Source organism: Aptenodytes patagonicus, chromosome W (assembly GCF_965638725.1).
Source record: "Aptenodytes patagonicus chromosome W, bAptPat1.pri.cur, whole genome shotgun sequence".
Taxonomy (NCBI): Eukaryota; Metazoa; Chordata; class Aves; order Sphenisciformes; family Spheniscidae; genus Aptenodytes; species Aptenodytes patagonicus.
The window spans coordinates 19,969,322-19,995,200 of record NC_134981.1 but is presented as its reverse complement, the minus strand read 5'-3'; the positions used below and the strand labels follow the sequence as shown (position 1 = coordinate 19,995,200).

At 38.6% G+C, this 25,879-nt stretch overlaps 1 protein-coding gene across 1 annotated transcript in view; it reads left to right on the top strand.

The window, feature by feature from the left end:
• The window catches only part of LOC143172146 (proprotein convertase subtilisin/kexin type 5-like), a 276,611-nt gene that overhangs the window by 243,119 nt on the left and 7,613 nt on the right, over positions 1-25,879 (top strand). The window contains exons 11-17 of the mRNA XM_076361408.1: positions 3,775-3,892; positions 4,990-5,178; positions 13,602-13,738; positions 19,904-20,047; positions 22,003-22,105; positions 22,654-22,847; positions 25,124-25,208. Coding sequence (XP_076217523.1) covers positions 3,775-3,892; positions 4,990-5,178; positions 13,602-13,738; positions 19,904-20,047; positions 22,003-22,105; positions 22,654-22,847; positions 25,124-25,208 — 970 coding nt within the window. The remainder of the gene's footprint in view (positions 1-3,774; positions 3,893-4,989; positions 5,179-13,601; positions 13,739-19,903; positions 20,048-22,002; positions 22,106-22,653; positions 22,848-25,123; positions 25,209-25,879) is intronic.

Sequence of the window (25,879 nt, the reverse complement as noted above, 5' to 3'; positions counted from 1 at the left end):
GGAACTGGCGGATGAAGTTGCTAAGCCGCTATCCATCGTATTTGAGAAGTCGTGGCAGTCCGGTGAAGTTCCCACTGACTGGAAAAGGGGAAACATAACCCCCATTTTTAAAAAGGGAAAAAAGGAAGACCCGGGGAACTACAGGCCAGTCAGTCTCACCTCTGTGCCTGGGAAGACCATGGAACAGATCCTCCTGGAAGCCACGCTAAGGCACATGGAGGACAGGGAGGTGATTCGAGACAGCCAGCATGGCTTCACCAAGGGCAAGTCCTGCCTGACTAACCTAGTGGCCTTCTAGGATGGAGGGACTACATCAGTGGACACGGGAAGGGCTACAGATGTCGTCTATCTGGACCTCTGTAAGGCCTTTGACACGGGCCCCCCCAACATCCTTCTCTCTAAACTGGAGAGGTATGGATTCAATGGGTGGACTGTCCGGTAAAGGGTGAGGAATTGGTTGGATGGTCGCATCCAGAGGATAGTGGTCAATGGCTCAATGTCCAGATGGAGATCGGTGACGAGTGGTGTCCCGCAGGGGTCCATATTGGGACCGGTACTGTTTAATATCTTCATCAATGACATAGACAGTGGGACCGAGTGCACCCTCAGCAAGTTTGCAGATGACACCAAGCTGAGTGGTGCGGTCGACACACCAGAGGGACGGGATGCCATCCAGAGGGACCTGGACAAGCTCGAGAAGTGGGCCTGTGTGAACCTCGTGAGGTTCAACAAGGCCAAGTGCAAGGTCCTGCACCTGGGTCGGGGCAACCCCTGGTATCAATACAGGCTGGGGGATGAAGGGATTGAGAGCAGCCCTGCTGAGAAGGACTTGGGGGTTCTGGTGGATGAAAAGCTGGACATGAGCCAGCAATGTGCACTCGCAGCCCAGAAGGCCAATCGTATGCTGGGCTGCATCAAAAGAAGCATGGCCAGCAGGTCAAGGGAGGTGATTCTGCCCCTCTACTCTGCTCTGGTGAGACCCCACCTGGAGTACTGTGTCCAGCTCTGGAGCCCTCAGCATAAGAAAGACAGGGACCTGTTGGAGCGGGTCCAGAGGAGGGCCACAAAAATGACCAGGGGGATGGAACACCTCTCCTATGAAGAAAGGCTGAGGGAGTTGGGGTTGTTCAGCCTGGGGAAGAGAAGACTTCGGGGAGACCTTATTGCAGCCTATCAGTACTTAAAGGGGGCTTATAAAAAAGATGGCGGCAAACTTTTTAGCAGGGCCTGTTGCGACAGGACAAGGGGGAATGGCTTTAAACTAAAGGGGGGTAGATTTATACTAGATCTAAGGAAGAAATTTTTTACGCTGAGGGTGGTGAAACGCTGGAACAGGTTGCCCAGAGAGGTGGTAGATGCCCCATCCCTGGAAACATTCAAGGTCAGGTTGGACAGGGCTCTGAGCAACCTGATCTAGTTGAAGATGTCCCTGCCCACGGCAGGGGGGGTGGACTAGATGACCTTTAGAGGTCCCTTCCAACCCAAACTATTCTATGATTCTATGATTACACAGTCGTTATGCCTTGAAGGAATTTCCTTTAAAGAACCCTCTTCAGTTGGCAGTTTCAGACAGCATTAGATATTGCCATATTTGGAAAATGTAATCCTTAAGTACCAATTATTTTTATGCTTTGAACTGTTATTTTTTTTTACAAGGTTGGGGGTTTTTTTGGATGGAGTCCTCTGAATTCTGGTTTTGCAATGAATGGAGGTTGCTTTCATAAAACCCTCTGCAAGGTGCAGTTGGAAAGACTTACGCCATGCCTTGTCATTTTAAGTATTAAAATAACATTTATGTTTTTCTGAGGGCTTTCTGGTAACACTGTCTGTGGTAGCAAGATAAACTGACTTATTAATACAGTGTTATTTGTGATCTAAACTCCACCCTCCAGAAACTTTTTTCTTTCACCTCCTCTCCTCAGGATTTTACCAAGGGCACAGATTTGTCACAATAAAACCACATGGTGAGCAGCTCTTCCTAATTTATCAAAATTCATTTGCAAGCTTCTGTTTTGATTGGAACAGCAACCAAAACCACATAGCTGATTTGAAGATCAGTAAGTGAAACTTTGAGTCTGTTTTGTAAGGCTGTTTATTACTTTACAAACTAGACATTTTTACTGAACTTGATCTTTAAACAGAACTTCAAAGCAGTTATCTTTTTACCCTTTGTGAGCTGCTGGAATGCTTGAGACAGTTACATCAAGTACTCAAAATTATCAAGAAGTTAAAGATTATGGGACTGGAGCAAATCTGTTGGAAATACCTCATCTTGTCTGGGAGTTTTACATTTGAAAGTTCAGTCCTTCTTTCACATGCATCTAAGGAAAGATGACGCTTTAAAGCCTTCTGCTTCTTTGAGTAAAAGGCATTCAGGCATTAAGTTAAATTACTATGCATTAAATTTCTTGCAAGGGGACAGTTGTTGTCTCTCCATAGCATGGCAGGCAGGTAGAGTAAGGTTGGACCATCCAGGAATGAGCATCAACAGGATGCTGTCTTCCAGGCATGAATGCTCAGTACCACTGCATGCTGGTGAAGGGTCTGGAGAACAAGTCCTATGAGGAACGGCTGAGGGAACTGGGGTTGTTTAGCCTGGAGAAAAGGATTCTCAGGGGAGACCTTATCGCACTCTACAACTACCTGAAAGGAGGTTGCAGCGAGGTGGGTGTCGGTCTCTTCTCCCAAGTAACTAGCGATAGGATGAGAGGAAATGGCCTCAAGTTGCACCAGGGGAGGTTTCAATTGGATATTAGGAAAAATTTCTTCACTGAAAGGGTTGTCAAGCATTGGAACAGGCTGCCCAGGGAAGTGGTTGAGTCACCATCCCTGGAGGTATTTAAAAGATGTGTAGATGTGGCACTTAGGGACATGGTGTAGTGGTGGACTTGGTAGTGTTAGGTTAACGGTTGGACTCGATGATCTTAAGGGTCTTTTCCAACCTAAATGATTCTATGATTCTATTCTATGTGTGATGCATGCAGTAGGTAATATCAGAGGTCAGCAGCCACGTTACAGCTCTCTCCAGCAATAACTTCACTGACCTGCATCTGCAGAAGTGCAAAGGAGGTAGAGAAAGAAGCCTTTCAGACACATGTTCTGCATGAAAACCAGATTACCTTTGAAGCCCTGGACTTCAAATACCATAACTTTTTACCCTCCTCATGCAGACAACTTTAGGGAGATGTTGGACCTAGCTGGCTGGCTGGCTGGCTAGTGGGGAATGTGCTGCATATAAGAGTAGGAGAGCATCTACATGCTACACTCAGGAAAGTAAAGAGCATACAGAAGTTATAAAAGACAGTCTGTTCCTTTGTAAATCCAGTGTCTCAGTTGCCTTCAATATTTACATGTGTGTGTGTGTATTTGGTTTTTGAGTGACAGAAATTACTCTTCTCTGGTTCTTTACACCTTTTAACATTATGTCATATAAGAGGACCAGGCTGAATCTGGACAAAGGGTAATCTGAGGCAATTGTACTCCCTGGCATTCTGCAGTTCTGGTCCACCCTCCTCATAGTAAGGCAATGTTATTCATGCTGGTCATTAGCTGCTTCTGTAATAAAGTAGTGAACAGATTCAGTGAACAAATTAGATATGTTCCTGGTGAAGAGATTTTTGAGCTTTGAGCCAAAGCAAATAAGAAGTAGGAAAAAAAAACAGTTGCTGTTAGCATATGAATCTGGAATTATTCTATGATGAAAGTTTTTATCAAGGTTACAAGGTTTTTTTACAATGTTTCATCCTATAATTGCATTCTGCTTGTACCTTGCAGTGAGCCACCTCTATGGATTTGGACTGATGGATGCTGAAGCAATGGTGATAGAGGCAGAAAAGTGGACAACAGTCCCTCCACAGCATGTGTGTGTGGAGAACACGGATCGGCAAATCAAGTAATACCTGCTGCCAAAACTCTTGCTGGCATAAACTTATGGAAAGAAGTTGGGTATAATATACCCCTCCCTTGCATTGTGTTTAATGGGTGATTTTGAAAGCTACACTGAGGATCTCTCTCACCTTCATATATGTCAGACCATTTGCCTGTAAAGTTTGTTCCCTGCAATTCTTGGAATGGAATTTAAAGAATGTCCCAAAACCTGAAAGTATAAAACAAGTCAGGCTGGATGTTAATTGATACTGGCATAGATGATGCTCTGAAGAACAAGAATGTCTAGTTGAGTGCACTGCAGTTATCTTTGTAAGATGAGTACAAGCTCAATAGTCCAGCGTCTAACAGAGAAATATTCTTTTCATTAAAATCTTATATCATATTATCACTCTGAAACAGTCTCAGGAGAGTGTCTGTCTCAGAGGCTAAGACTAAACTGTTTTTTGCTTGCTAGGATAGGGTCTCTATAGAACCAGGCTTAAGAGTAGTATGCTGTATATGCACTGTGTGGATACAGAGAGAGCATCAGTCATAAGGCACATTTCCAAAGCCTTAAAATCATTGAGGAAAGTTTTTATTTGATAGATATACTTGACAGTCTAGGTCCATAACTGGTATAGTCTGCAAGGAAGCCATGCCAATTTAAACCATTTGAGTCCGATACTGTTTGCCCACTGTTTGCTATAGTTAATATGTAATACTTACTATCACATAAGCAAGGACTATGGCTACGCCAGGCATTTCCTGGTACTTAATGACCAGCTGTCATCCCATGACAATCCCAACTGGCCACTAATCCACAAAAAATGCTCTGTCCCAAAGGTTTATTCCTATTACAGGTCTTCACTGTCCTCTTTTAGCATGTGTACATGTCAGTATAGCCCTTAATAGAAAGCCCAGTAATTGCCAGTGACTGCAGTAAAATAATTACACTATGTTGATAGTTTCAGCTAGGAAATAAGTGTTAAAACTAAGGGTTATAGGCTACTGATTTCTCAGAAATGATTATTCAACACTGACAGTCACTACTAAGAAAAAGTGATTTAGTTGTCAGGAACAAGCAAGAAACATTGATGTTGTTTTTATATGCTTATATTATAGAACTATACGGCCTGACAGTGTTGTCCGTTCAATTTACAAAGCCACCGGCTGTTCAGATAATCCTAACCACCACGTGATCTACTTGGAGCACGTGGTTGTACGCATCACTATTACTCACCCTCGACGTGGAGACTTGTCAATTTACCTAACCTCTCCTTCTGGAACTAGGTCACAGCTCTTGGCCAACAGGTATAGTATGACAACACAACTTTGCAACCCAGTCAGCACACAGAGCCTGCACTGAGATTGCAGCATCATCAAAGAGTAGTCAAGTCATTACAGTAGGTTTTGCTGAAAGACACAAAGTTCTTGATTATTTTTTCTGAGAGAGATGGGGAAAATGAAGAACGAATGAACTGAAAAATGGCAATCTCTGTCTTTATCAGTAAAAGCTGTTGAAGATCATCGTCTTTAAAACTAAGATTAGTCAATTTTGATAGTCTTTTGTGGCTCACCAATTATTAGATGGCTGGGAAGTGCAAAGAAAATAACAGGCTGAGTGTTACAGAAGGAAACTGAAGCTGAATGGAAATGTGTTTCTACATACTATTGGCACTTATTTTTCATTCCCCTCCTTTCTTATGCCTTTGTCTACTAGTAATAAAAATCAGACAGAATAGTAATCTTCTCTTACTATTTTCTTTAAGCTTTCAGAATATGGTTATGACTGCTGATGTTACCAATTTGCATATCCTTTTTTTCCCCTTTTGTAATAGTATGTAGTATGCTCAAGCCATGAAAGGCTCTTAGTAGGAGAATGCTGAGAAGTTGCACTAGCACTTTAAAATGAATGGGTCCATCTATAAACAGCCTATTAAAATTTTTAAAAGTCAGCAATTTCCTTCATCCCATAGATCTACGATGGATACTTGCTGTTGGATGTCAGGCCCCTCTAACATTAGCCACTAAGAAAGATCCATCCTTTTTTTTCATCCTGTCACCTCTACAGTATGTTCTTGGAGAAACTGTGAGACTGCATCAAGTAGTTTCTTTTTTCCCAGATTGAACTCAAACAAGTATATCTTTATCCAGTGCAGCATTTCCAACATTTGTGCAATTTCAGTCCCTAGAGATGAGGTACATCATTAGCGTTTGTCCTCAACAAACGGAAAGACTGCCCAGTGGTATTTCTGTTTCCTTGGTCTACTATGAGAAATTTTCTTTGAAGAAACCATCAGCATTCCTTCCCAGATACATAATGCTAAATCAGCAACCAAGAGCATTGCTGCCTACCACAGATCATTAAAGCACTAAGAAAGCCCAGAGGCCTCCTCAAACTCCATCCCATTTCCAACTGTGCGAATAAGTTACAATGATAAATGCTTCCATACTTCTCCAGCTGGCTAGAAAATTCTTCCTGACAGGACTATAGTATAATAAGGAATATTTTTCCCTTGGTGACTAGCAGCTTTAGATGACTGCAGCTCTGCTGGACACAGATCATGGCTCCCACACAAAAGTTGACATGAGTGCAATGTGTCTCAGAAGCAGCAAGAGCTGCTGTGACACGTCACATCTATGTTGTGAGAACTCTTCTGCCTCAGACTCAAGTCTTCACAAAAGTTTATATCCCTAGTCCTATTCCTCAAATCTTTTAATGAATTGGGAGTGGCTTGCTTTCCATACTGTCTCATCATCTACATTTCCCCAGTCAGATCTGCTGAAAAAAGCACATCAAATGGAAAGAAAGTTGTTATGGAGTTTTTGGCCCCTTTAGGATCTCTCCTGCATTTCATTACTGGTGTGGTCAGTGCCTTGCAGACAAAACACACATGCACACACATCTATCTCCCTGCTACACTGAACAAAGAACTTACCCTTTGCTAACCAGTGCAGAGAGCAGACTTCTACCCTCTGAACAGTTACGAATCAGACTTTTGTTTTCTATTTGAAGGAATCCTTCTTTAGCTTTCTGTTCTGTTTTTATGCCACAGTTCTTCCATGCTTCAAAATGAAAAAATCTAAAAGTCCTCCAACTAGGTATCCAAACAAAACAAGCTTGTGTAAACCCAGTGATCTTAACACAGCTAACTCTTGGCTCTAGCCTTTCATGTCTTGCAGTTGACTCACAGCAAGTGGGAAATAAAGACATTCCAGCATTCACAGTTCACCTCTGGTGATGACTGGTATGTGGAAAAAGTATAAAGTTTAATTCAGTCAGTCTCTTTGTAACCCCTGCTCCTTAAAAAGTAATTGTTTTCTGTGCCTGTGGTAGAGAGAGAAAAAGTAAGTGTGTGTATTGAAATATGGTGGTGTTCAGCTGCTTCTTATCCTATACTATCAGAACGCTAGCGTGAAAACAAAGAAACCTGAAAGGCCATTTAATGTTTTGCCATTTTGCAAAAACAAATTATTAATGAAAGAGCAAATATTCATACGGTCACACCAGAAATTCCTTCCCCAAGCAAGCTTCAGAGATATACTGACTTGTCAGTCACATTTGGCTGACACCAACTCACAGCTCTGGGGTACTAATATTAAGCAATAAATGTATTTTGCAAAATCTAGGTCTGAAATACACTAGAGCCTTCACAAAGCCCTTTCTTAGGGTAAAGTGATGTATATGGACACAACACTTTTCAAAATGATATTTCAAGACTTGTCTTATTTGGATTTACTGTTTCTTACAGTTTAGTTGTCTTACAATTAGTATACTGAGTGTTGTTGGGTGTGTTTGCTTTAGCATCGTTATGAAAACGGGTAGTATTGTTATTCACTAACATGAAAATTTCTTTAGTTTTGAGGCATTTGATTTTTAAAGTATTAATCATGAAGGCATCAGAATAAAGTCATTCATCTTAAAGTGCAAAAGGTGTATTTTACACATGTGCACTTTTCTACCAATTCTGGAAAGAAGAGTCACTGTGTAGTTTCTAGTGCATTGACAGTAGGTTCTCCAGACAATACCTGGCCTTTTTCTGCATATTTTGTTCTTAATGTTGGCATCCCCTAAAATGACTTCAGTAAGAAAACTTGTTAATTGTAGGTGATGTGGATTCCTTTGCAGCCATTTGGTGGATTACACTGTCACTGCCTTGAGCCTCGTGTATTCTTTAAAAACTGCATTACAGGGAACATATGCTTTGTTGTTTGGAAAGTACTAAACATGATTACATTGTATATACTGCAACAGAAGAAAATACAGGCTTGGAAAGTGCTGGCTGGTGTAAGGATGAGGATTAATTGTTCAAATGATTACAGTTAAGTCCAAAGGGGAATTGTTTTTTAAAAACAATTGGCCACTGAATTTGGCAGCACATGTTTCTGAATATTTTTGAGACATACCACAATCTGTTCTAAAAGACACTAATACAGGGGGCCATGGAGGAGCAGCTAAATAGAAAGAGGATAGAAGCCACAAACTTGGGGCTGGTTTGTCTCCTACCAAAGTCACAGCTTGTTTAAATCTTGCTCTTTAAATTTAAATCAGCTGCTGCCATTCAAACTGTATAACTGAATTTTTTTTAACCATGGGGTGGCAAGTTTCCAGGTCACTAGGTACCTATGCTTACATGGCACTGACATTAATAATATCTTTGTTCAGCAACAAAAGGAAATATTTTCAATACCATCTTTTTCCTATAATGAAACCTTCAATAATCAGTAAATTTTAATAATACCCTCCTCTGCAGAAAACTCTTAGACCAAAACTGAGGTATTCTCATCTGATTTCACTTGCAAGATCACTTCATAAAAATTCTTGGTGATCAGAAGTAGAGGAAACCTTTTCTTTATAGGAGGTCATTTTAATTTCTGGACCAATCCATTTTACATCTTTACTGCAGTTTACACATTAGACTCCAATAACAAAAATGACATTTTAGGGGTAAAAAGAAAAGGATAGGGTCTACTTTTGTGCTGAGTCTCAGTGTTTCAAGTAGCTGTGAAAATTACCCTATGGTAACATTATTAAATCCAGGATGAGCAAACAATAATCCTCTGCTTATGGTATGTCCACAGGATGAAGCAGTTCTTGGAAAACTTTCTCCCAACTCTAACTTGCTGTTTCATTTAATTTCTTGATTGTCTATGTCTTTTATTTTTCTGAATAGACACCCAGTACCCTTCTACCACCCATTCTTTGAACTGTAATTGTAATGTCAATATCTCTAAGAAGGATTTGAGTACTTCTTTTGTTATATCCTGTCAGTATTAGCAATAGATATGGTGAGAAGCTCTAGGGATACTGGAGACACAATGTTAAAAAAAACCCAAACAGTAAACAATTTTTTTTATCTCAAAGAGGAAAAAGTTACTGCTGATTTTCTCAGCTCAGCAGGAAAAACTAACTGGGTTTATATACAAGAGTGTAAATGAATGCAAGAGACACTATCCTCCATCTAACTCATCATGGAAGATGTTCAAAGATAAATGTGGAAAAAGAATGAAGTGCAATATATCTGAGATCTAGAATGACACATGCCTTTCTTTGAGGACTGAAACTAGTAAAGAATTAATCAGGGAGATCTGCAGGGTAGGCAGGTATTGGATTTTAAAATTCAGAACTTTAAGTTCAATTTTAGTGGAAAATTAGCATCCATAATTTGAAATAATTTTCAATAGTAGAAGTGTGAATAAAGACAAATGGATGAAGACAAATTTAGGATCCAGCTAAATGTCTCAGATTATGGGTTTTATACGGAACCAAAAAGAAAGGGAGGAGCTGTGTAAGACAGACTAGAGGAAGAACACCTAGGATTTTGCTTCCTGTAGATAAGTTTGCCCCAGCTACTATGGCGAGGATGAACGGGTCTTTTCCTAGCCTTAGAAAAACTAGGCTCAGCTCAACCTTAGTATAACAACACTTATTACATTGAGTTTCAGCTGGAATAAATTGAATTGTGTGATGAACACTCAGTCTCCCCTACTGCCCTAACCCTAATCAGAGATCCCTTTTCAGACCTACGTGACTGACGGATAGGAAAAGTCTCTATATATGGCACTGTGTTCATTCATGCTCTTGCATTAGAATTTCTACCTGTTTAAAGTGAGGTTTCTGAAGATTTGCTGCAAATTCAATAGGAAAACACACACAGCTTTTAAGAAGACAACTATTAGCATCAGCCACACAGCTGGCTGACCAGTGCAGTATGTGGAACTCAGCAGCCTGACATGTCTTTAGGTGATGACAGCATTTCATGCTTATATGTATATAAGCATGTATATAAGCATGGTCATAAAAATTATCAGATTATTCTAAGCATCTTGTTAAAAAATTTTAATCTATAAGAACCTGTAATAGTCAACTAACAATTCATCAGACCATATACTAATAATTTACTAGTTCATGACAAGCTAAGTGTATCCTTGATATGAAGTTTGACATTATATCAATCTGACAAATACCAAAATCAATTAACCATCTGGACTGGCTCCATAATCCTTAAAAAGATCCTATTCTGTATGTATTTCTTTCTGAATAAGGAAAAGAACACCTGAACTTTTTGGTAACTATTGTTTCATCCTTTCACTCAACACCACTGAAAGGAAAATCCAGGTTCTTTGATTTGAGAGTGCATAAGCAGAGCAACATAAAAATACTTGGACTGTTAAGTATGTACAACATACACATACAGATAGCCTCAGAGTCAGTATCTTTCTACTTTTTTTTTCTTAACAGTTCTTTTGATCAGTCCTGTTCTCAGCACTGGTAAGGCCACATCTGGAGTCCTGTGTACAGTTTGGGGCTCCCCAGTACAAGAGACATGCACATACTGGAGAGAGTCCTGTGAAGGGCCACTAAGATGGTTAAGGGACTGGAGCATCTCTCCTATGAGGCAAAGCTGAGAGAGCTGACATGTTCAGCCTGGAGAAGAGAAGGCTTGGGGGGGGATCTCATCAATGTATATAAATATCTGAAGGGAGGATGTAAAGAAGACAGAGCCAGGCTCTTTTCAGTGGTGCCCAGCAACAGGACAAGAGGCAATTGGCACAAAGTGAAACACAGGAGGTTCTGTATGAACATCAGGAAACACTTTTTCACTATGAGGGTGACCGAGCACTGGAACAGGTTGCCCAGAGAGGTTGTGGAGTCTCCCTTCTTGGAGATATTCAAAAGCCATCTGGACATGGTCCTGGGCAACATGCTCTAGGTGGCCCTGCTTGAGCAAGGGGGTTGGACCAGATGACCTCCAGAGGCCCCTTCCAACCTCTGTGATTCTGTGATTCTGTGATCTGTCTGTAGCTTTTTGATTCATTTATAGAATCATTTGTAGAAATTCAATTAATACATTTAAAAATTCCAATTTAAACTTTACTTTATAAAATTCAAATCCTTCCCAAAGAAGTTTAGGGAAGTGTTCGTTCCAAATACTAGTCCTTTTTCTGGGAAATAATCTTACTAGGTTTTCCCGCACCTCCAGGGATGGAAATATGAAAGCTTACAGTTTCAGCCATAGCATATTTTAGGTAGAGGTGTTTTTATATATCCAAGACCAAGACATAAGGGATTTTTGTTTTTTTCCTCCCAAAATGACTTAAAAAAATGATGCAAGGTTAAAATAGAAATCTATCAGCATTTTAAAATACCAAAACATAATATATAAACACCTTTAAACACAAATAATATGGGAAATATGGGAAATAATATGGGGCTAATTGCAGTAAAAATAAGTAGTAACTAGTGTTTCTATGTATGTGAATGGAAGTCCAATGAATATAGAATTTAAAATATAATTGCATGGTACTTATATAATACTATATAATTTAGCTGCCATAATGGCAACTAGGAATATTGCTGCTTTGACTGACAGCATGGTTAAAAAGTAATACATTAGTTATCAGCAAAACACTGTATGACAATTTGACTAACTCTCTTGGAAATAACCTGCATAATGACTTAAATTGGACATACCCACATGCAAACTTTGGGTAATAACTAGGTAGATAATTTCTGCCCTTTCAGTAAATGATGTGTCAAATTGTGTGTCCTATCATCTGTCATGTTTTTGTGAAATTTGTTGTATTCAAACAACTGATTTAACAGTGATATGAAGCAGGCCAACTCTGGTGGCATAATTCTATATTTAGAACTGCATCAGAAGTAAATCTCATCCAATTATCAGTGAAAATCCATCCTAATTTTAAATATACATGAATATTTTATTTTAATGTTATCAACACTAATAAATATGAGTAATGTAGGCATTCATAGAGAATGGAAAATGGTTACACAAATGAGAGAGCAAAAATCAACTATAGGCTAAATCCTATAAGTGCTCCATGCATACTGAGGAGAGTTGTGGATATGTAGACCCATGCAGTACTTGGCCCCATGCCTCTGACCAGTTTTCAGCAAGAATGACATTTTATCGGCATTCTATGTGAACATTTTAACGAGAACTTGGCACGTATTCACATTGCTACAAAAGTATCCTGCTTTCCCAATGTTTTCCCACTGAACTTCATAATCTTTTGAGAATAAAGACTGAAATGTGCTTAGAAAATAACTGTAAAGAATCAAGTGAGTATAAAATGTATTTTTAAGATCGATTAGAGTATTTTGTAGTCAAACACTAGATTTCTCTCAATTCAATGGAAAAGTATTCAAAATCCATTGGATTTTCTACTGTACAGATAATTTTTTATGAAAATATTAAGTATAGCTGTCACCAGTAGAATAAAAAGCAAATTAAAATGGTAATAAATGTAGTAGTTCTCATTCTTCTTTGTGTATGAGAGAGGGAGATCTTTGTATGTGTGTGTATATCTATCTATAAAGCTGAGCTGTGCCATTTTAGTAGAGGCAACAGTCTCAATTAGAGTGTATCTATCTCCCATCAGTAGCTTTGGGGTACCAGGCAACATGCTGTGAGCACTGAACAGAAGTGCAAGTTCTCTTGTATCTTTCCAAAATCTCATTAATAAATTCCAGTTTTAGGCAATGAAAACTCCCACCAGTCCACCTTCCCCTTCCCCCACCTGTTCAGTATCAAATTGCAGCCTCTGAACTGGGCACCCCGTACTAGAAATTACTGTAATCTAGGCCTGAGCATTAACCTCTTCACCCAAGACCTAAGTAATTATGGTAATGTTGTTAGTCAGATGAAATCATCAGATGCCATTAGTCTCTCAGTTTTACCCAAATTCAATCCTGTCAAGTGTTTGAATAGAGTGATATCTCTGTCATTTGAGGTTTGAGACCAGTGTTTCAGTTGCATCTGATTGCCTCACAAGGAATCACATATATTGAGTTGCTCATATTGTCTCAGTCACTTAATCCTTTTATTTTCTTAAAATCCCTTTTCAGTATTTCAATTCAAAACCAAAAATAAATATTACAGAACTTTTCCAACTTAGTTGTTTGTATTTACATCATGCTTTTAAAGCAAAGGATATGCTGTATTTTATGCACTTTTCCCAAGACACCTGCATTCTCTTAAGCCTTAGTAGCAATTATGACAAATGATGACATGTAAAGAATCTTCTCCATTAAAAAAAAACACACACCCCCAAAAAAATGGCAAATGTATTTGAAAGACGTGCTGAAAAACCATTATAAGTAATGTTATGCAAAGGACTGGCTAATTAGTATATCTTTCAAGAGTCTGGAGACTTGGAGGCTTAGCTCCATTAAAATGGTGCACTTAAAATAATGCCATGATTTATTTTAGGTTATTTGATCATTCCATGGAAGGATTTAAAAACTGGGAGTTTATGACTACTCACTCCTGGAGTGAAAAAGCAGCAGGTGACTGGATCTTGGAAATCTGTGACACTCCGTCTCAGCTGAGAAATTTCAAGACTCCAGGTATGACTCTAACCTTTATTTGGGATCAATGGATTCAGAAGAATGCTTGCAGTTGCTAACACTGCTTTGACTCTTTTACACCTTTGATTTATACCTGTGAGATCTCATTGGTTTTAATGTGATTGGCAGAACTGTGAAGACCTATACATTATTCTAAATTTCAGTTATCAAAGCAGACTTCATTTTTATGTTGCTGATATTTTCCATTTAAGACGTGGTTCTCTTTTATCCTGAACTTACTTCTGGTTTCTGTGGAGAAATTCACTTGTTAGGGTAAACTCCCCTCTTTCTTGCATTCAAAGTTGTTGCCTCAAAATATAAAAAGATGGTTTTGCCATTTATAGTTAGATCATACCAAACGTGAATTCTTCAAGCAGAGGAAGACTCCTGTACCATCTGGCAGGTTACCAGGAGTCAGTGCTTTAAACAAACAAAATCTTTAGTAGGTGGAGTTTTCAAGGAAAAAGACACAAAACTGCATGAAACTGCTTGTGCCACATTTGAAAGAAGATATAATATTTCCATATACAGACATTTGTTTTCCTGGATGTTGAATATAGTTTTATTTGACAGGTCTTCAACATACATTAGAGCAGCCCAGAGTTATTCTACTGTATTAATTTTGCCAGTGACTCTCATGGCTGATATAGGGCCTAAGAATTTATTTCCATGTTATTTTTCTTTGCTTTGTATTTTTTTATCCTACCCATAAGGAAAACAGTGTTTACATAACCAGAAGATCCCTTTATACAGAAGAAAGAAATTGCATTGTGCTCCTGTGCATATATGTAAAGTGCCCAGGCCTCGCATTTGTTTACTTAAGAACTAGAATTTTTAAGGCTACAGACATTCTTCTGTTTTTAATTCCCACTGCACAGTTCAGTTTCATTCACAAATTTCAGAATGAGCACTTCAAAAGAAATGGAGATTGAGGCTTTCAAAGAGACTCACGGGAGTAGGTGCTTACTTCTACTTGCTGGTTATGAGGTCCCTGTAGACCTACTGAAACTTTCAGCCTTGAGACCCATTTTGAAATAGATATAGTATACAAAGACAAAAATATATGCATGAATACTGAATATAGTCCTTCTCATGGGGCCTCACGTCAAAATAGGTGGAAACCCTTTAATAAAAAAACTCTCATAGGGCTACATCTAGCAGGCAACCAGTCACCAGCAGTGTTCCTCAGGGCTCAATTCTAGGGCCAGTTCTGTTCAATATTTTTATCAATGATCTGGATGCAGGAGTTGAATGCACCATTAGCAAGTTTGCTGATGATACCAAACTGGGAAGTGCTGTTGACTCTCTCAAGGGACAAGAGGCCTTGCAGAGGGATCTGGATAGATTGGAGCATTGGGCAATCATCAATGGCATGAAATTTACCAAGAACAAATGCCGGATTCTGTGCCTGGGACAGAGTAATGCCAGGCACAAGTATAAATTGGGAGAGGAGTGGCTGGAGAGGAGTGGCTGGAGAGCAGCCCTGCAGAAAGGGATCTGGGGGTGCTGGTTGGCTCAATAGGAGTCAGCAGTGTGCCCTGACAGCCAAGAGGGCAAACCACATCCTGGGGTGCATCAAACACAGTATAACCAGCTGGTCAAATTAGAGCTGAATGCTACTAATGTATTGGAAATTACTTATCACTAAGGCTAAATTAACACTTACTCTTGATATCTTAGCCATGTGATGTTAATTGTACCAGCAAATGCAGAGCAAAGTTTCCAGTACACTAAAAGGGGTATTCATTAGATATATTGAGAAAAGTAACCATAGACTATGAGCATAACTATGCAGTTCTTTTTTGTATGTCCAGAGAATTTTCAGTGCTTTTGAATTTGATGAGAGACAGGTATTAAACAACAACTACATAGTTTAAATTTAATCAGATTTCTTGAAAAAAAAATAGACAAAAATCAATGATTTTCAACTCCGTCTTACACTTGTTATTCTTGAAGCAGCCAGGAGCTGCTCTAACTCGAAGGACAAGTTAGGGCAGCCCTTCACCTTTGTATGTACTGGCATCCAATGGTTCCTCCAAGAGGGATGAAGAATAGCCAGAGCGCAATACATTTCAGCTATTTCCCCTCTTTTCTCTGCCCTGGCATGCTCCCTATACTAAAGCCTGGAAAAGAACTAGCATGGAGCCATTTTGGAAACTGTTCTACTGGGCTATTCTCCAGACATCGTTTACAGCCCTTTTATGTTACCAGGACAGTCTAAAAGAGACAGGCTACATTTCCAGCTTTACACTTTAAAACCTGTTGCTGCAAATTCTTTTTTATGAGTTCTCATATGGTCTTGTTGATTTATTGATTTCAATACTTTATATATACTCTTCTCTGTGCTACAGTGGCTACTCTTATGGGACTGATTTCTTTTGCTCCATGAGGACTAAAACCTAAAGTTTCAACTCTGGAGGAAAAGGGACAGTAAGGCCAGGGAATATGGAGAAAGTAGACCTGCCCAGATGAGGGTGGTGGAGGAAGCTAGTATGCTGAAAAATCCTGCTGGAGAATGTATACTTTACTTTCTTTTAACCTGAATGTGAAACACAGTTGTAGACTGGTTAGGATTTTGCACACTTTGGAATTTCACAAGGTGCAGTCTGGTTGTGAATTTGGGCCCTGGTTCATTTTATCGTATTTAATAATATGTCCCAGCTTTCTAGAGTGGTTCTTGCCTCATGATGGAAGCTGTCCAATGGCATTTCTGTTCAGAAAAATTTGAAAATGCCTGCCTGTTCTTCACTGGGCAGGGGGGAGGTGAGAGAGATGATACAGGGTTCTTTCTGGATCTCAATAACAAAGGCCCAACAACAAAAGGTTTAATGAAATGGCTGTTTTAATAAAATAAAACAAAAAGAGGAATATAGATAGTGAGTAAATCTTACATACCTTCAGATGCTGGGTACCCTGCATTTGTGAAGCATTCATTGGATGGACCCCAGATGGATTTTCAGATGGCACAATGCACAGATCCTGTCTGTGGAGAGGTTCCTCCTCCCTCCCATGCCATGGTGCATTTTATTTTATGTGAAAAACAGAATCATATATCTTCTCCTGACAAGTTGGCATGTTATCTCTGTCATAACATCCACCAGTGTGCAGCACAGGCCAGCACGGGACACTCCAGCAGATTCGCTTACAGTGGCTACTCATGCTAATCTATTGGCTTCTCAAGCCTTAAGTACAAGGCCCAATAGAGCAGACATGGCTTGCTCAAGATCACTAACTTCTTGAATATGTCTTCCGCAAGACTCCCAATACACTGCCACATATTAATAGTGGATAAACTCAGCTGTTTGGGCATGTTAGGGTTAGTCTCTGCACTGAACAGAATGTGAAGTAAGCAAAAGGTGCTTAAACACGATTTATGGTACCTTTCCAGTTTATCACCATAGCCTGCAGTTTATCACACTGATATCACCGTCATGCCTGTTTCTCATTTCTGTGTGTGCATGTATTTGTTTAGCTATTAAAAGATCTTATAATTAAGAGCTGCAGTTTTCCTGTAATCAAAATGAGAACAAAGAGTCAACGTGTCATGATATCCCGGCACTGGCAAGGTAATACCACATCTGTTACCCATAAAGAAATGTAGGGTTCAGTTCATAAAAATAGTGCATATGATTTCTGCATTTAATTCTGTAGAGTTTATGGAGGGGGATATGTGCTTGTGGTGAAATGCTGCGATATACCCTTTCTCCTATACATACAATATGGGACCTCTGTTATATACTAAATACAAGCAGGATAAGGGATTATTTTAGCCAAGCTAAATGATGGAATCAGCCAAAAATGGGTACAGAAAGATTTTAGCTCAAATGTGCACACTTTTTTTTATTCATTATAAAAGTGTGTGGATATATGCTTATTTATTGAAATATTTTCATTGTGCAAATTAAACCTGCCTTGAGGCAGACTTCATTTATTTGCTGGCAAGTCACATGAATTTTCTCTCTCTTTATTTACTGAACCGTTCTTAAAAGGAAACTAATCTCCTGAGAGACCCTGCATTATTCCCCTCGCTGCCCTTTTGCATTAGTTATATATTCAAGGCTCCAGTCCTACCTGCAGGTATGTTAATACAAGCCCTTCCATGTGTATAACATTCAGACACAACAATGCACTGTACCTGAGGAGCATCTTTGCCTGTACTTATTTTTAGTGGGTCCTTGCAGATATTAACTTCTAGCATTCAGTATTTTTACCAGTGTTCTGGAAGAAATATAAAATCAACACTTGGAAACTATAGTGATCATTGGGGTAAAATAATGATGAGGATGGAACTTAGCAACTTAGCAAAACACATTTTTCAATTATATCCATTATACTATGGTCTATATGCTGTAGAAGTGGGTTAAAACACAAAAAGAACAGAGACTGTATGCAGAGAAGCTGTAGCTTTGAAAAGGGTCTAGAGATTACTTTTTCTAGTTAAACATGAGCTCCCTGTATAACTCTTGCTAAAAAGAAAGTGTTTTTAAGAACCTAGCTGAATCACTTTAAAGAACATTGAGAGGTAACTTGATCCCTAAGTGTCTATACAGGAAGAAAAGATGTGATTTGGCTCTTTTTAATCTAGTGGGGACTGAAGACCTACATGGCTGTGATCTAAAGATAGGGAAAAACAAATTGAAAATAAGGTGCATACAGTTTGACAGTCAAGGTAATTAGGCAGTAGTTTGGTAAGAGGTGTGGTAGGCTCTTCATGAGTTTTACTTTTTAAAATTAAGACTGAATGTTTCTTTAAAAGTTATGCTTTGCTTCAGCTACAAAAAGTTGGAAATTACTGTGTGAAACAACTGTTGTATGATGTAGAGTCTTGCCTATAGTCTTTTCTAAAAAAAAAAAGTTGAGTATAGAACAGAGAAGGTTTCATATAAAGTGCAGAAATTTCTATCAAATGCAGTTTAAATTGCATTGGCAGAGACAGTGAGATAGCATTTTTATTCCTGTCTTTAACCCCGATACAAAACAGTTTAAAAGAATTGGGTTATCATCTGTCATGTATCTGTCATTCCTCAGTGAAATCTCTGGCTTTGCTTACTGTTGCTTAATGCTTGGAGGATGAATACAAGCATTAAGCAGACAGATATAATGTATTGTTTTCGTCATGCTATTGGAGGATATCAGATGACATTGGGAAAACACAGAAAAATAACTTGATTCTAACAGAAGTCAAAGTAATTTGCTTGCACAGGTTGAAAAAGCCCAAATGAATATGAAAGCTCCAAACAAATTCTTGAGTATCATTAATATAAAAGAAGAGAAAGGTTGCTTGAATTTAATTTTACATGAAACATATTGATTTTCCTGAAGAGAGACATACCTGGATTACATATGTTTTAAATCAGTAGTCAGAGAAGAGTATTTTAACCACAGAACAGCCTCCAAAAATAGAATATTTCAAATTTAGAAAAGAAATACTCCCCACTCCCCTATTTCCTGTATCTTCTTATGAGAATTTGACATTTACAACAAGCTGCTTCAACAAAGATAAATATAATCAAAAGATTCCCATCTTTTCAAGCAGGGATGTATTTTTTTATGCTTCATTACTTTAAGAATTCTTTCAGGCCTGAATCCTTTTGCTCTTTCATGGAATAAATTCACTGGGGAATATAGACATGGAGGTGGAGACTGGAATTTCACACCTTGTGTCCCGACAACCTGAACCGATGACTTGATATACATTTATCTTTTTATTTTTCCACTGAAAAACTTGCCAAAAAAGTAACATAAGCCCTGAGGCAGTCAATTTTTTTCTTTCTTCGCTCAAGTACTGAGAGGATAAAATATTAGCGACTAACTCAGACAATGCAGTGATATATCTGCCAAATTACTAGGCCAAATAAATAAAAAATTATGCTGGTTTGGGAGGGGACATTGACATTCTACTGTGGAAATTTTAAAATAAATTGTTTCGTATCCATCAAGATATATCCTGTTAGCCAATGAAAAATACTCTTGAGTAGTAAACAAAATGTAACCCCTTCCTTAAGTCAGAATTCTGAATATATAGCTAGTTAGCTAAAAGATCTCAAATAATAATAACTGGATAATTAATGTTATGAGGAAAAGTGAAATCTGGAGCAAAAACTCACCTTGCTGAACACCATATGAATGGTTTCTAAAACTAGATTTTAAATATTTAACTTCTAGGCAAATTGAAAGAATGGTCCTTAGTACTGTATGGAACATCCATCCAGCCTTACTCACCAAGAAATGATTTTCCAAAAGTGGAAAGAGTGCGCTCTAGTCCGCTTGAAGACCCTACAGAAGATTATGGAACAGATGACTATTCAGGTACGTTCTTTGAAGTATCATTCATTTACTCTGACTGTGCATTTATTGAACACATAATGGGTTGAAGGAGTAACTTGAGACTCTGCATATATAAAATGTTTCTGTCATAGGACTTTGTATTGTCAATATATGATCAGATATTGTCAAGACTCCTGGCTTGCTTACTTGATATGTTCCCTCTTCTACATTTTGTGCCTCTTGGTCTTTTTGCATTAATTCAAGACTAGGATTCTGATCCCACAGCAGGGTCTGTGGTCTTTCTTGTCTGGGAAACAATTACATGGTGCTGAAATACTAAAATAAACTAATTAATTTATTTTAAATTAAATAACTAATATTAGTCAAACAGAAACAATATCCATAATCAATATAATGAACCTTTCATGGATTTTCTTTGACTAGAAGAACAAAGTTATATTTATATTTCATTTAATTAGTTAGAATTGCAGTGGCACAACTGATAATAATTATGAAGGATTTATAGTAATTATATATAGAAAAAATAATATTCTGAGGCTAAAACATGGTGCTGACAGAATGTCTACTAAAAAAAAGTTACATCAGGATTTTCTCATAGGGGGATGGGAGTAGTGGGAGTTAAGTGAAATTGTTTCTTAATTTAAGGTCAGAATTATTTGTTTCATTATTTAAAGTTATATATATATATTTTACCCTTATGAATTTGTAAGCATAGAGTTATAGAATTTTACAGTACAGTTAACATACTATGAAGAATGCACTGTTTTTTATATATGTATATATAAATATATATACATGCACACACATATATATGAATAACATTATCTTATACATCTCTGCTGTTTTCCATATAAAGCTTTTAGAAGGAAAAGAAAGCATTTGGAAGGAAGAGAGCTATTCAGGCATGGACTGGATAGATGTCTCTCTGGTGTCTGTTTCAGTCATCACCACCATACTGTAGAAGGGGAAGATGGAGGAAAAAATAGGTTAACAGAAATTACAGAGTTGGGAGAGAGATTCAGAGCCTTGGCCGTTTACTGCAGGGAAAGTGAAGAGCAGAGTCTGAGGTTTAATGTAAGAGTGGATCCCAGCTCTAGGGAACTATGTGAATCACCTAAAGACAGTTACCTCAGCTTGCACATGTGCTATAATACCAACAACATGTAACTTGTATCTCTGATGTAAAGGTTGCTAACTTCTTATGCTTTTGTTGTATGAAACAAACTCACTTTACTTCAAGTTTGCCTGATGTTAAGAGGAATCTCGAGGAGACTGGCAAACTCAAAGCATTTCATTCGCCAGAGAGCAATGATCCTAAAATAGTTTACCTGCATGCCCTGTTCCCCATATGTAAAGGCAGGAGTCAACAGTCCTCCCTTAGCTGGAAGGACCTATTTGAAAACTGTAAACATGAGGTTCAGGTGAGATGGAAGATTAGTTAGCTAAGGCATGTAGCAGTACAGAGGGAAGCTAGTCTGGACCCTGGAGGGCTGGTTCACTTTGGTTGTGGTAGCTGCCTAGACCAATTGTCGCCCACTCAGTAACCAGAGTAGCCACTAATCATGTTATTTGTCATTTATGTTGATCTGCTTGTGACGATGATGTTGCTAATCATTCCTTATTATGAATTCCAGAAGCCTTTGAACATCTCTGAATAAAAAAAATCAAAATTATTTGTTACTCATTAGGAAAGCATATGTTTGGATCCAGAAATAGTTTCTGATAGATTCTATAGTGGATGCCATGCTTGCTAAAATATTATAAATCACTGTGGGTAGTTACTGAGGTCCAGATCTGCAAAAGTCTTCAGATACTAAAATCCTTCTCTTTTCAGTGGAGCCAAATTACTATTTGGACTTCAGATCACATAGGGAAACAGAGTAATTGCATTCTGCATTAAAATACTGTGTTTTAAAGGGTACTAAGTACTGAATGTGAAGTGTTGTTCCCCCCCCCGATTTTTGGTTTTATTATAGGTCCCTGCAATGCAGAATGCAGTAAAATAGGGTGTGATGGGCCAGGACCAGATCATTGTACTGACTGTCTGCACTACTACTACAAATCTAAGAACAACACACGGTAGGACCAAGAGAAAGATCTTTACTTTGTAGATTACTTGGTGTATATCATAAATTCCTTTGCTCTTCTCTTTGCTGCAGTCATGGATAATTTATTTTCCTCTGAATTTGACAATTTTTCTTAGGAGTTGGAAGAAAATAGCTAATCAGAATTTAAAGTACAGCTTTCAAACATCCTTCCCTGATTATTTCCTCATCTCTTGATTATTTTTTATAAGGTGGCTATATATATAACTATGATAGCTACTACAGCTTCTGTGATTGAGTTTGTACAAGATAGGAAGAGATGTAGATGGTTAAAAATGATACCATATGACTGTCTGACAAGGCATTTGCCAGTGAGATAGCATATGCTGTAGGAAAACAAAACAGCCTATAAGAGAAGAGGCAGATTGATGCAATGCTTGGGAGGATTACATTTTAGTAAACACGTGATCATTAGAAAAGCAGGAATGCTGAGAAATACTTCTGCTTTGCAGTCATGGTCCAGGAATTTGGTGGCAGGCTATTTCATTAACAACTCTACCTTCTGTTCCCTGCTGTCTGCAGGATCTGTGTTTCGACCTGCCCACCTGGTCACTACAATGCAGACAAGAAACGCTGTAAAAAATGCTCACCCAATTGTGAAACCTGTGTTGGAAGCCATAGTGACCAGTGCATGACCTGTAAATCTGGCTACTACCTGAATGAAGTAACCAATAGCTGTATTACCAACTGCCCCGATGGGTTTTACCTGGATAAGAGTTAGTATTTCTTATTGTTTCTTTATTGTGGGCTACAGAATTTGGTCTGGGAAGGTTGCTGAAATACTTACAAGCAAGGGAGGTGTATGTTGATGTATTTATCTCTTATCCTACTTCTCTTAATAAGTTGTTAGATGCCAAGTGTGATCAATAACCTCCTCAAAAATTAACCTGGGAATCTGCCTTGATTTTTAAAATCATGCTTTGTGGTAGGATATCTTTTCTGCTTGTGGCTGGGAGTAACAGTAGCAGAACAAGGGCAGTTCAAGAACAAGTCAGCTGTAGGACAGAATGGGTTATCACTACTCCAGAAAGGGATGGGCAGCACCCAAATTCTGAACATGAGGCATTCCCCATTCCCCCAAACTTAAATGCTGTGGCACCATCAAGACCTTGTGCACGTAGAATAGACAGATGAAAAATCCTGCATGTCCACTGAACTGGTGCTCTAAAAAAAGAGTCCTCAGATGTAAAAAGTGCTTGTAAAATTATTTCTGGCAGACTTAAGTACCTGCAGTGATGTGATTACCCAAGAGTAGTAATTGTCTGCCATGTGACATACCAGGCTTCAGTTTTCTCCTGTGATTGCCAAGTAGAGTGCCTGTGTTTAATTTCCAGCTTTGGCTAGCAAAAATACTTAGACATATATTCAATCATGTGCTTAAAATCTACTGACTTCAGTTAGCTTTAGACACATGCTTAAAAGATAAATATGTGCTTGAGAGCTTTGTTCAACTGGATACCTAACTTTTTGCTTTCTGTATCATGAAACTGTATTCATTTTCAAGGATTAGCAAGAGCAGGTGCTAGGGTTTTTTTATATTTTCACTGTGGAAAACTACAGTGAAGGTAATTCCCTTCCACCCAATCAAGATGGATAGATGAAAATTTAGGATTAAATAGGAACCTCAAGTTTTTCTTCTCAGAGAGGTACATGGCACTGCAACTGTATTGGGTGTATGTGGCAAGGTTTTGGTAGTGGGGGGGCTGCCAGAGTGGCTTCTGTGGGAAGAGGTAAAGGGCTGCCCTGTGCCAGACACAGCTGGCTCCAACTGGCTGGGCAATGACCCCACCACAGGCCAAAGTTGAGCCAATCAGTAAAGTTTATGGCACCTCTGTGAAAACATTTAAGAGGAAGAGCGAACAAAAAGAGTGAGAAACAACCAAGGTCAGAGAAAGAGGAGGAGGAGGTGCTCCATGGTGGAGCAGATATTTTGTGCAGCCCATGGAGGACTGATGCCAGAGCAGATGGATATTTCTGAAGGAACTGCCATCCATGGAGAACCCACACCAGAGCAGATTTTCCTGACTGGACTGCAGCCATACCGCTATGTACTGACCATAACCCACCCCCACCCCCCCCACTGCTCGGGGGAGTAGAGGAGTCAGGAGTGAAGTTGAGCCTGGGAAAAGGGGGAGGAAAGGTGTTGTTTTAATGTTTGTCTTTTTGTTTCCCACTATCTGAATTAGTAATTAATTTTTAATTTTAATTGGCAATAAATTAAGTTAATTTTCCTCAAGTCGAGTCTGTTTTGCCTGCAACGGTAATTGGTAAGTGATCTCCCTGTCTTTATCTCAACCCATGAGCATTCTCATTCCTGTTCTTCCTATTTTCTCCCCCCCTGTCCTGCTTGGGGTGTGTGTGGTGTGAGTGAGCAGCTGGGTGAGAGTTTGGCTGTTAACCAAGACTAACCCACCACGGTATTTCAAAAGGTAGGAGGTCTGAAGACAGAAAGGGAGAGAGATCTCTTCAGGTAGGGAGGTTTTGAGATGAAAAGGCAGGTCTTCAGTAATTTATGTCTTCATTTCGTTAAGATCAGAAGTGTTCGTGCAGGTGTGTCCTTGAACATCAAATCAGGTAAGACAGGACAGGTTGCTTGTATGGAAGGCGTAAGAGGTAAATTGCAGGAGGGTCACTGGAACACATTTGCATTCATCACTGTATATCGCTGCTATATGAAAAGACTATTTAATTCCATATTATAAATAGTTAATCTACATTAAATACAATTATGAAGGTTTTTTATCAACCTCAAAGCACGATTTTTTTTTAAGGGTACAACTCTTACTTCAAATGTTTAGAAATAGTTTAAACCATTTGATGCTTGATGGGAAAAGCTAATGATAGCAGAATATAGCTATTTTAGTGTAGCTTGCTGCTTCCATTCCTGATGTCAAGCTAGAAAGCAATAAGTCATGTAATAATTTATCCGTATAATTTTATGAAATATAACTGACCAGGGTTTTCTGGGCTGTTTTCTCTTTTTCCTTTGTAGATAAGATTGTTTGCCGAAAATGCAGTGAAAACTGTAAGTTATGTGTTGAATTCCAAATCTGCACAGAATGCACACATGGCCTAAGGTAAGGAAACAATGGATGTAACTAAACACAAATACCTGAAGAGGCTTACGAGTGTATGGATAAACTCTATGGATATAACAGAGACAGTTACATAGCTATTTAACCTTGAGTGGTCCTCATTTCATGTGTTCCATTGCTGTTTAGATTTTAATATAGTATTTTCTTGTGCCATTATGTGCCATTATGGCTAACAATGGATTTTTAGAAGACCTTTAATTTCAAGTAAAATAGAAGCCACAGTCATATGGAAAGCTGACTTCTTCCCTTTTTGGACCTACAGTGTGGCAGTTGAGGATTATTTTAGAAGTAGAGCTGGTGAACTGTATTAATCCTTCTGATTCATTCCTGTGATAGTTAGAAACTATTTTCTTGTCTTTATTGTATGTCTTCATACATCCAATCATTCATTTATCTCAAATATCTTAGGCTCAATTCTATTACGATATAATGTGCACATATATTAAACAGCAGTGGATGTTTTTTCTTGGTAGGGGGACTTAATAATTCCTGAAACTGAGAGATAAAATCCACAAAGAAGCAGTACACATTTCAAGCTCCTTTATGAATGAATTATCTTTTGTTCCAAGCAGCAAAGGTCAAAAATCTTATAAAATTCATAAAGGACTGTATGCTGGCTTTATGCCACTAAAAATATGAAATCAGTATTCAGT